The sequence below is a fragment of the Salvia miltiorrhiza genome, chromosome 6 (assembly GCF_028751815.1).
Source record: "Salvia miltiorrhiza cultivar Shanhuang (shh) chromosome 6, IMPLAD_Smil_shh, whole genome shotgun sequence".
Classification (NCBI taxonomy): Eukaryota; Viridiplantae; Streptophyta; class Magnoliopsida; order Lamiales; family Lamiaceae; genus Salvia; species Salvia miltiorrhiza.
This window is the reverse complement of record NC_080392.1, coordinates 27401930-27414313: the sequence shown is the minus strand read 5'-3', so window position 1 is coordinate 27414313 and position 12384 is coordinate 27401930. Positions and strand designations below refer to the sequence as shown.

The 12384-nt window shown below is 33.5% G+C and overlaps 2 protein-coding genes and 1 pseudogene across 2 annotated transcripts; all 3 read right to left on the bottom strand.

The window, feature by feature from the left end:
- Positions 1–1914: 1914 nt before the first annotated feature.
- LOC130988977 (uncharacterized) lies at positions 1915–3410 on the bottom strand (annotated as a pseudogene).
- Positions 3411–4858: 1448 nt separating this feature from the next.
- Positions 4859–7370, bottom strand: LOC130990707 (uncharacterized). Its single transcript, XM_057914935.1, has 3 exons — positions 7189–7370; positions 6177–7102; positions 4859–6096 (listed from the first exon to the last, which is right to left on the bottom strand). The coding sequence occupies exons 1-3, from the start codon at positions 7368–7370 to the stop codon at positions 4859–4861; spliced, it is 2346 nt and encodes a 781-aa protein (XP_057770918.1).
- A 2205-nt stretch (positions 7371–9575) lies between these two features.
- On the bottom strand, positions 9576–12168 carry LOC130988976 (uncharacterized). Its single transcript, XM_057912966.1, has 2 exons — positions 12138–12168; positions 9576–11392 (listed from the first exon to the last, which is right to left on the bottom strand). Exon 2 carries the CDS (start codon positions 10608–10610, stop codon positions 9804–9806), a length of 807 nt encoding a protein of 268 aa, XP_057768949.1. The 5' UTR covers positions 10611–11392; positions 12138–12168; the 3' UTR covers positions 9576–9803.
- Between the last annotated feature and the right edge of the window lie 216 nt (positions 12169–12384).

Here is a 12384-nt window from a genome sequence, read left to right as displayed (position 1 = left end):
ATTAAGTCCAATTTCAATTTTAAAATATAGAATAAAATAACAGGTTTCCTTGAGATCAACATCTTTTTTTAAGTCTCCAATGGGACACTAAGCGGTGCAACCTCCTGATTGTGAACTGTGAGGTCTCGGGTTCAAATCCCACTGCCCCTCTCCCCAACTCCCCTAAGTCAAAAAAATAAAATAATAAATCTTTTCTCAAAACCAAAATTTAAAATATAGAAAAAATAAAACGCGCACAGACTTATAACATCAATAATTCTACGTTATACTAAATAAAGTAATTAAAAATTTGTTAATTTGCAATTAACAAATCTTTATGTTGTACATATACTAAATTTGCAAGTACACGTGTTTATCATCTATTTTTATTATGGCAAAATATAACATTTTGCAAGTAGACGTACTATTCTCCATGATTTTTTTTCACTTTTTTACAAAACATCATTACTATAACTTTCCACACTACGGTTAAGTAAAAACATTTAATACCACAATGTTTTTAAATATTTTTAAATTATGTTTACAGTAATAATACATAAATGTGCACCTCATAAAAAGATGTCATATGCGCAATACAAAGGGATACATTAATTTCATATACTAACAATTAATAAGATTAATGAAATTTTGGTACATTTAATGATGGAGGTGGTCTTGGGTACACCCGGGTGTACCGTACAACCGGGTCACACCTTCACTTAAACTTTGACCCGCACTCTGATTTGAACCCATATTCTGACTCAACTCATATAAATAACACTATTTTGGGTACGGGTCAACCCGGTTGTACGGTACACCCAGGTGTACCCAAGATTTTGTGTTAATGATGTAACTAAATACAGTCCATGGTACTTTAGATAATCAAGCTAATAAATATACTAATTTAACAATGAAATAAAGAGATGCAGATTAATGTAACCCATACTCAAGTTGGAATAAAAATTATTTCAAAATATATAATACCAGTGAACCTTTTTATTTAGGTGCATAATTATGATAAAACTAGAACGTCCATTCGTGCGATGCACGACGAACATCGAAATTGACAATATATTTAAATAAATATAAAATATATTTTAAAAATAAAATAATTCACGTCAATTATTCAATAAAATCTTAAATTTAAAAATTATATTAACAACTTTGTATAAAGTGTAATAAAAAATTATTCAATAACAAAAATTAGCATTTACACATTATTACTATAGAGTTACACGTCATAATAAATATTTTCATATACAAACCTAAATAAAAAGTGATAAAATTTTAATGAGAAGAGAGAAAATAAAATATTTAATGAAAAGAGAGAAAATAAAATATTTTAAAATTTTCATAACTTATTCACTTTTTATGTTTTTATACAATAGTATTAAATTTAAGATGCATATTGAAAAAAAAATCACGAATTAAATTTGACAATATTTGCAAAAGAATTAAATTATGAAAAACTAAAAGAAAAAAAGAATGAAAAAATTCATGGAAGAAGAGAGAGAAAAAGAGAGGGAAAAGATGGAGGGAAAAAGTCCTCTTTTATACTCCCTCCGTCCCTGAAATAAGTTCCTCTTTTTCCATTTTGGGACGTCCCCCAAATAAGTTCCTTTTTCTTTCTTTCTATTTTTGTACAACTACCCCACCACTAATAATACTTTATTTATTCTTACTTTTCACTTTTTCACCACTCCCAATACTAATTATAACACTTTTTCACATTTTCACCACTCTCAATACTAATTATAATATATTTTTCTCCACTATCAATATATTTTACCATTTTTCTTAAAACACGTGCCGTCCCCAAAGAGGAACTTATTTTGGGGACGGAGGGAGTATATTATATAGATTATCTTAAAAACTACAACAAACAACATAATTTAGTCGTGGTCTCTTCCAATAAACAAAGTAGTCAAATATAAATTACAAATTTCGAAAAACTTCTCTATAAACTACATTATCAGTACTATTACATTCTTCATCACCATCACCACATACCAATATTTTCAAACCTTGTCGACTGGTGACCCTTGAGATAGCAACATAAAGTTGACCATGGCTGAACACAGGTTTTTTCAAATACAAGCCCACATGTGCCAATGATTGTCCTTGACTTTTATTAATGGTCATTGCATATGAAACAACCAATGGATATTGTCATCTTTGAAATTTGAAAGGCAATCTTATATCAGAAGGTATCATATTGAGCCTAGGGATCAAAACTAATTGGCCAACATTGTGACCACTTAGTAATTTTCCCTCCAACATATGAGAACCCAACTTTGTAATCACAAGTCGAGTGCCATTATACAACCCATTATGATTATCAATATTTCTCAACAACATTACCGGAGTCCCAACTTTCAAGAACAATTCATGATTTGGCAAACCAGAACACTTCAAACTATTCAAAAACTCAGGAGTGTGAATATCATTGATCAAGCTGCTACCTGAATCAGATCTGCAAGAACTGTTTGAGCTAAAGTACATTTTACCATCTCCACCCCTGAAATTAATCATGTATTCATTAATGGAATGAACTACATCTAAAGTAGGAGCAAGTATTGCCCTATTATCCAAGTAAGACAAATCAGAGTTGTCACTATGGAACAACGGATATGTGCTAGATACGATAGTTCTTAACGGATCACCATTACTCTTAAGCACAATATCGTCAGGTAATCTAATCACCGAAACACCATCACCACAACTCCCAATTAATCCATCTCCAACATCAGCAATCCAACTCGAAAATTCTTCCAATTCAGTGGCCATATTCTCAGACACTTGTCGTAAACGCATATTCTTTGTCAACCTCAACACTTTGCAACTGTTTCAAAGGTAAGATGAATTGACCGTTGCATTAACTATATCATGCATATTACCTTTAGGGATAACAGGTAATATTTGCCGAAAATCACCACCAAGTACAACAGTTTTACCACCAAATGGCACATCTAACCTTGATTCATCACGAACTCGCATTATATAACGAATACTTCTGTCTAAAGCTTCAAAACAATACTTGTGCACCATAGGAGCTTCATCCCATATAATAAGCTTTGCCATTAAAATTAGCTCTGCCAACGGACTTCCTGGTTTTATATTACACATAGAATCCTCATTAATACTAATAGGAATCTTGAAACGTGAATGCGTTGTTCTTCCACCTGGCAATAACAATGAAGCAATTCCACTTGATACAACATTCAAAACAATTTTCCCCTTTGAACGAATAGCAGCAGACAATGACTTCCATATAAAAGTTTTTCCAGTTATACCACCAAACTCAGATTCCACTGAAGTCATAATTGTATTGTAAACTCCACGCTGCTCATCAGTAAATTTCTCAAGATATTCAAGACGATCTTTAGCCAATTGTTCACGATCATACGCTAACTCATCATAGATCAACCTATCGTTGCGCATATCCAAGAATTCCGAAGATGGAAATGGCATTGTTTCAAAATCACGCAAACTCTTACCAAACTCACCCAATAACTTCTCAATTTCAGTCAATGTAAAATTTTGAATTTCAATATCTGTAAGCTTCAAACCTACACAAAAATATTCCCAAAATAAAAGGAATTAGTGGCAAAATAATATAAAATTAGATTTAATAGATATACTTATAATTTATATTATTTTAATATTTTTCATCACAATACACTTTTGAAACCTATCCTAAACAGACGGTACACTACATTTGCACAAAAAATATCTTTAATTACGCTACATTTTTACACACTTGCCAATAATATATATATAGGGGGCCGCTCCAATGAGACCCCCTAATTTTAATGAGATTTAGGGCACGATCTGGTGCATTTATTTTATCAATCATATGGTTGATATTGTATCTGGAGGGAGAATTTTTTTTGCAGGGTTCGAATCCTGGAGGAAGCAAAATATTTTAAATTTTGTTATTCATCAGTATATACTGCATTGTTCATCAGTATATTCATCAGTATATGATGCCTTGTTCATCAGTATATGATGCCTTGTTCATCAGTATATATGTCTTATTCACTACCAATTTTTTAAATTTTATTTTTCATCAGTATATACATCTTGTTCGTTAGATATACGTCTTGTTCATTAGTATTATATTCCCTCCGTCCACAAAAGAACTTCCTATATTTCCTTTTTGGGACGTCCACAAGAGAACTTCCTACTTATTTTTGGACTATACACCACCACTTATAATCCTCTTACTTTTCACTTTTCACAACTCCCAATATTAATTATAACACATTTTCACCACTCCCAATATACTCAACCACCTTTTATCCACTCTCAATACATTCAACAATATTTTTTCTTAAAACTCGTGTCACTCCCTCCTAGGAAGTTCTTTCATGGACGGAGGGAGTATGTCTTATTCATTGTCCTCAATGTTTCACAAAAATAGGGGGTCTCACAGGAGCACGCCCCTATATATATATATATATATATATATATATATATATATATATATTTAATGAGAACTTGATAAAAAAATGAATTGCATATGATACTAAATTTGATACCAACAAATATTATTTAGCTTACTAAATAATAAAATATTATAATATATTTTTTTTTACAATCACCATATATATCCCTATTTTTAATTAATGCGTTCACTTATAGATCAATTTTAAATGATTGAATTATATTTCAATATTTTTAAAATATGGAATTCTATTTATGCTATCATATTATATATCAGTAGTTTAATTATTCCACTTTTATAAATCATTTTTCTATATATAATATAAAAACATACCATATATTTTCAATGTATATACATTCACATATACATATATATTCATATAAATTTACTCATTATTATCACAAAAGGAGTGCTTTAACTAATAACAAAGCATCATAAAAACATACCTGGATATCGTAATACCAATCTCCGTTGATATAAGATATCATCGCCTAATAAATTCCAAGTACTGCTCCACACATTTTCAGGCCGACTCATGGAATTTGAAGTAAGCAACGTCACAAATAACCTTCTCAAAGATGAAGCAGAAGCCCAATTACTTGCTTCAACAATCCCATCAATATATTCTTTATCATCTTCTAACAAACCCAAAGCATAGCAGGCCTCACGAAATGTTGAATATTGTACACCATTTACACATCTAATATCCTCATAAGAAGTCGCACCTCGAACAATATTCAACAAACATCTTAAGTAAAATGATTCACCCGAACCTGGTGGAACATAATACAATCTACCTATAGAAACTCCTTGTTTCCTTGGTTCCCATCTCCGACGATTTTCTGTAATTTTCCAAACAAATTTTGTAGGAAATTCAGGATATGTAAGCTCCTTAGCTTCTACATACATTTTGTTTGCTTCAAACCAACCTAAGAGCATACTTTCATGAATAGTTTCCCTATTTAAAATATCTTCAAGCCGATCTGCCTCTGAAAATATGACCGCATGCTCACCAGGTAAATGGTAACTCAATCTCTCCACAGAAGGTTTTTTGTATTGGATTTCAAATCCAAATACTCTCCAAGCAGCTTCACATGGTGAGATGTATCTACAATCATAATACTGATTCACCTCATCTATGCCCCTCCCTTCATCATCTTTTTCGCTTGAATTATAAAATGATGCAGTAACACGATCATTGCCTTTATTAATATACTTAAATAAATACTTGATTGATCGTGATTGATTACACCATTCTACATTAATATGAGCACCATACTTCAAAAGCAAACCACGATTGTGAGGCACAACATATCTATTGTCCAAAGATATATCATTCTTCAATATAACGCGCCCATTATTCCGCCTTCTATATACAGGATATCCGTCATCATCAACAGTTGTTGCATCAACATATTTCTTTGGAAAATACTTCGTACAACGACCATTCATCATACACGGCGATGAAATTCTGAGGGCACCACATGGACCATGAACCATAAATTCTTTAACAGCTTCATAATATAGAGCATCATCTATTGGATATGGAATTTTCGCTGAAATGATCTTATCTATATCTTCAGCATCAGGATGTTTATCCTCTTTTGCCATAAATAGCAAAATATGCGCATGTGGCAACCCTCGCTTTTGGAATTCAATTGTGTAAACAACTGAGAAAAAGAAGTTTAACTTAGAATATATATTGAATTCATGAAAATATGTGTATAAAGAAAATAATCTATATAAATACCTGCTCGGACCACACCGAATACTCGATCATTGCGAATACTATGAATTAGATTGTCTAACTTTATTTTGAAAACTCGGGAAACTATATCGGGCCGATCCTCTGACTTTAGACCTTTAGCATCAAGATATCTAACTAACTCTGGCCACTTTGGATTGCAAGTAAAAGTGATAAACAAATTCGGATATCCAGCCCAACTACAAATAGTCATAGCATCTTGGTAATTTTGAATCATATATCGTGCACTACCAATGAAAGAAGACGGCAAAATCACTCGTTTTCCCTGCATAGCTGGATCCCTCTCACCTCGTATCAAAGCATCTGCTAAACCTTTATACATATCACATCGCAATTTCTTTTGATTATAACGAAAAAAGTTCAATCTACCAGCTTCCACCATAGTGTAACTATCAACAATAAATTGCTGAAACAAACGTCGACAATAGAACAATATAGAAAATTCTCCACGTCTTTCATGCAATCGATAGGCCAAAAATTCCTTCACACTTATTTTCTTCCGCGAATATTTGCTTTCTTCAACACCCTTTGCAAATGGAATGTCACATTTATACCCATCTTCTCCATATGGAAACAACAATGGATATTGCAATGCAAGATACGATGGATGAAGCTCATTAATTCGTTTCAATTGTCCACTCTTGAACTCAATAACAATATCTCTATTGCCCATTGAATCATCTATGTCTCCAACAATAAGTGCAGCTACTTCAGACGTAGACGGCAAATTATAAGTTCGAGCATCTTTCCCTCTTTCACTAATCAATCTCAAGTTCACATCTGGCTGGATTGCATCCCTTAATCGATCCTTAGCCATCCTAAATGACTTCGCCAACACATTTTGTTCATCAAGCATTGCTTGCAAATCACGCACAATTTCAGTATGTAAATCATTATAATTTCCAACATCCCTGAAACAATATTAAAAATAGTATAAATATAAAGTAATTACGTGTATAAAAATATTGTAAAAAAAACCACAAATAAAATAAATTACCTCACTGAAAGTATTCTATTGTGAACTTCATTATCTGTGTCATAGATATACAACTGTGCAAACTTTGGAGGACAACCTTCCATAGGCATCAAACTACCAATGAGATGATAGTTTTGCCCATGCAATCGAAAAATCGGAGGGGTATTGCCTTGATTTATCGAGTGATCAATTTTACCACCCATTGATGTGAATCCAAACATATTATTATAAGATCTAATATTTTGGAGATAATGCTTACTTTTGGCATTATTTCCAAAAATAAGATCATATAATACTTTTGGCGGACACGTAGCTTTTGGAAGTTCAATTTTTCCATGCATGCAACACAATGAATATTTGGAAGTTCAAATGAATAAAGTATAAGAAGAAATTAGATCTCACATAATAATCTTGCTAGTGCTTCCTTAATCGTTGCTGGAATAAAGAAAATTAGCTAGAACGCATAAATGAAATAAATAAATAAATAACGAGTGAATGAAAGAAAAACTTGAATAATGAGAAAGCAAATCTCGTCCAGCAGCTTCTGTTCCTCCAATTGGCGTGAATGTGTGGTTCTTATATAAATATAAGAAAATCAAACTAACCTAATTCTAATGCTAATAGGCGTACAAGCCCATAAAATCAATTGAATAAACTAAGTTCAGCCCAATCAAAATAAATAAGGTAAGGTCCACTAAGAAAAGTCAATGGCTGTCCACAGTCCACAACTTCTCGCCAATAGCTTAAATTAATCCAGTACGGACGATCAGTCGGTATGGGCACACCGTCCAGCTTCACGCATAGCTCTCTCTCTTTACAGCTTCACAACTTCAAAAACTCTTCTAAAAATATCGAAGCTTTTCTCCCAAACCTATAAAAAATAATTAAAATAATTCATTAGTTCCATAATTAACTTCAAAATATAATAATAAGCAGGAACTATGCATTAAAATCTACCAAAAATATTCAAAATATGCGTATAAAATACGCCCAATCAAACTCCCCCACACTTAAACAATGCTCGCCCTCGAGCATAAGAAGAACAAAACTCAAAAGACAAGATAAGACTCAACTAACAACGACTAGCTATGGCAACAATCACAATAAGCAAATCTCAAAGTTAGGACAAGATACAATCATCTTTTACCTCAAACCATTCTTGGAATCAACAAATATGTGCATTCACCCTTCATTCGAATCAAAAGTGTGCAAATCAATCCAGCCTCACCAAGTTCGCTCAAATCTCTCAATATCAAAAGGTAAGGTAAATTCACACACATGCAACTCGACTCTATCCATTATAAGTTTGCCACTATGTCAATATCTTCAATTCGAAAACTGAACTCATCCATGAATCAATAGGTCTTTCCATGAGGTTGTAATGGGGCTAGGGTGCATGGGTAGGATAAACAAAAGTGGATAAACAAGGCTAATAAAACCAACAAAATGCAAGTAGTTCACCACATTCGAATCCCAAAATCAAACTCAATCAAATCAATCATTATTCCCAATACATAAGCATTCAAACTCCAACATTTTCTTTTCATTCTCTTCTCTTTTTTTCGTTTTTTTTTTCTTCTTTTTTCTTTTTTTTTTTTGCATATGGTACTTTTCACGATTTGTTTTTTGAACTAACATCATAACATCACCTCATTCTTAAACAACCAACAACCTTTTTTGTCAATTTCAATCCTCAATCATTCCAACCAAGCACTAAATTTCAATCAACCTTATTCTTCCAACAAAGTAATATCACAAAACAAACCACTTGCATCATGTTGGAAAGGGACAAAGCAAGGCTAAAAGAAGGCTAATGGCTAAAATTTTCGAGGCTTCAATCATATATAACAATAAAAAGGTCAAGGCTTCAAAATGGCTCACTAATGGATATGCAAAAGGTAGGACGTTTTTAAGGCCAATGAGGTTCATTTCTAATGCCTAAATCACCTTCACAAATGAGTCCAATTCCAAAAAAATTGATTATGGCAACATGGCAAACTGAATATCAAGACGTCAAGTATGCATAACACTAATCAAGAACAAGCAAGGAGCATTCAAATTATTGCTCTATGGCTCAATCCTCACTATATGAGTGGCTTTCAACAAAAATGATCAATTTGCACATTCATCATCCTCAAACACATATGGGTTTCAATATATTTCTGTATTATCCAAGAAAACAACCAAACAATCCATATCAATATGCTCATCCTAACAAATCAAAATTCCCGCATGAAAAGTTGCCATAGACAGACTCACAAACACAAAAAAAAAACCAAAACAAAGACGAGCACACAAACTCAAGAAAAAAAAAGACACAAAAACTCCCCCACACTTAGACAACACAATGTCCTCATTGTGTGAGAAAAACAAAGAACAAAGACACAAAACAAAGAAAACATAAAAGACAATAAAATAAAAACGAAAGCAAATAAACAGAACTTCCCTGAAATTGGATCAATAATCAGGTGGTTTCAATTTCCGCTTTGGCAGTTTCACAATTGAAGGCACAATTTGTTCAGTGCTGGTCGGAATGGGCATACCGCGCAACAGATGCCAAGTGTGAATTTCATTGGTGGAGTTCGAATGCACTTTACACCCTTGAATTTCATCATAATATTCTGGTGGTTCATTATTCATCGTGAATATTTCCAGAATCTCCTTGCCACATTCTTTTTCCTTGTTTTGGGCCAACTGAAAGGAAAAACGAAAGGAATTAGTGCTTTAGAATTAGAAATTTTAGATTCAACACTTACCTCGGAAGAAGAGAGATTTTCATATTGTTGTGCCTCTTTGACAAATTCATCGTTTTGAGCACTTTCTTGCTCTTCTGTCTCCTTTTCATCTTTTATGGGCTTTGGATCAAAGAAGTCTTCCTCAGTCATGAAATTCACAGCATAAACATATTCCTTGGGATGTACTTCTTGAGATGGAAGTTTTCCATGATTGGCTTGCAACTTGTTCACTTGAGTGGTGAGTTGAGTGATCTGTGTGCCCATACTACCCAACACAGCCTGCGTCTCTTGCTGGAAAGCTTGCTGACTTTGTACCAGATTATTAATAATCTGACTGCTCTGTTCCAGACTTTTAAGAATATCGCTCATACTGGGCTCTGGGCGGTCGGTATGGGCATACCGCCCAGCCTGCGGCTGTGTGCTGGTGAAAAATTCAGGCGAATGATTCCAGCTGAAATTTGGATTATTATCCTTCTGAATTTGAGCTCCAACAAAGCCTCTAACTAAGGAAGTTAAAGCATCGGATTTCTCATTCACACTTGCATCTTCTACTATGTTGATTGGCCTATACCTATCATCATCCTTATCCTCATATTGTTGACCATTGGAGACCATATCAAAAATTAATTGTTTTGCTTCATCCAAGGTCTTGTTGGTCAAACTTCCTCCACAAGCAGCATCAACAATCCTCCTGTCAAAAGAAGACATACCACAATAAAAATAATTAATGAGCAACTGATAATCAGAAAATCCGTGGTTAGGACATCTATGACATAATTGTTGAAATCTCTCCCAATAATCAGACAAACACTCTTGTTGCCTCTGCTTGATGCTACTAATAGCTATTCTTAGATTTGCAGCCTTTGATTCTGGAAAGAATTTACGCAAGAACTGCTCCTCTAAGTCGTTCCAAGTTCTGATTGATCCAGGTGATAGATCAAACAACCAATCTCGAGCTCTACCCTGCAATATATGAGGAAAAGTTAGTAATCTTAAATGATATTCAGAAAAACCTTGAGGGCGTAAAGTAATGCAAACTAAATCAAATTCAGCAAGATGTTTATATGCACTCTCTCCAAGCGAGTTGCTGAATTATGGAAGAACTTGAATGAAGTCAGGCTTGATTTCAGCATTTTGATTAATCGTGGGCAACACAAAGCATAGCGGATGATTTCTCTTGTGGCGGCCCAACTCTCTTATCAACGGTGGTAGTGGTAGAAAATCATCACGGTCATCGTCCCCATCTTCAGACATATTTCAGCTTCAGCTCTAGATCAACATCAAACAAAAAAGAAATAAAAATAAAAAGGCAAATCGAAATAATAAGAAAATTAGTACTTAAAAACCGATCCCCGGCAACGGCGCCAAAATTTGGTGCGTCGTTTTACACCAAAAATATTCGGCAGTCAGCCGTTATGCCCACACTGCACAGACAGCAGCAAGCAAAATCGTCTCCCAAGGGATCGGAGAGAATTCTCCTAAAATTCAACCTGCAAAGTAACTCAACAAAAACGAAATTTATGGGGAAAATATGAGAAAATACTAAATTCTAAAAATAAATAAATAAAATCCAAAAGAATTGCAATGGTTATAATCCTAAAGAATAAATAGAAAAATCAAACAATTAATAAAGAATTGCAGCAATCAATTAAGTCCACCCTAGCTTAATTATTCTGATCATTGATGCAAATATAACTTTAATTCATGCAAGCAAACCAGTTATAACCACCGAAGACGCTTCTGACGTGATCTTATTTCTCCTTAATTATTCGGTAACCAGGAAGACGCTTCACTAATTACTACCCTAATCGACTGACAACCGTAAGAGACGCTCTATAGATTTAATGAGTCGACATCATTAATTTCTAGAGAAACCCGATTCAAAACCAATAAAATCTGACGCATGATTATTGAATTAAGACTGCTTTTCCCTTTACCCTGATGTGTCAATTTACCACTAATCAAACCTAAACCACGATTATGTATGGCCGATTCAATTGGCTGTATAATTAATTCTAACCCACTAAATATTGCGCACTACATAATGGATTAAAACAATTAATAACGATAAACACGGAGAATCACAGATACAAGCATAAAATAAAGTATAAGAACAAATTAGATCTCACAGAATAATCTTGCTAGTGCTTCCTTAATCGTTGCTGGAATAAAGAAAATTAGCTAGAACACATAAATAAAATAAATAAATAAATAGCGAGTGAATGAAAGAAATACTTGAATAATGAGAAAGCAAATCTCGTCCAGCAGCTTCTGTTCCTCCAATTGGCGTGAATGTGTGGTTCTTATATAAATATAAGAAAATCAAACTAACCTAATTCTAATGCTAATAGGCGTACAAGCCCATAAAATCAATTGAATAAACTAAGTTCGGCCCAATCAAAATAAATAAGGTAAGGTCCACTAAGAAAAGTCAATGGCTGTCCACAGTCCACAACTTCTCGCCAATAGCTTAAATTAATCC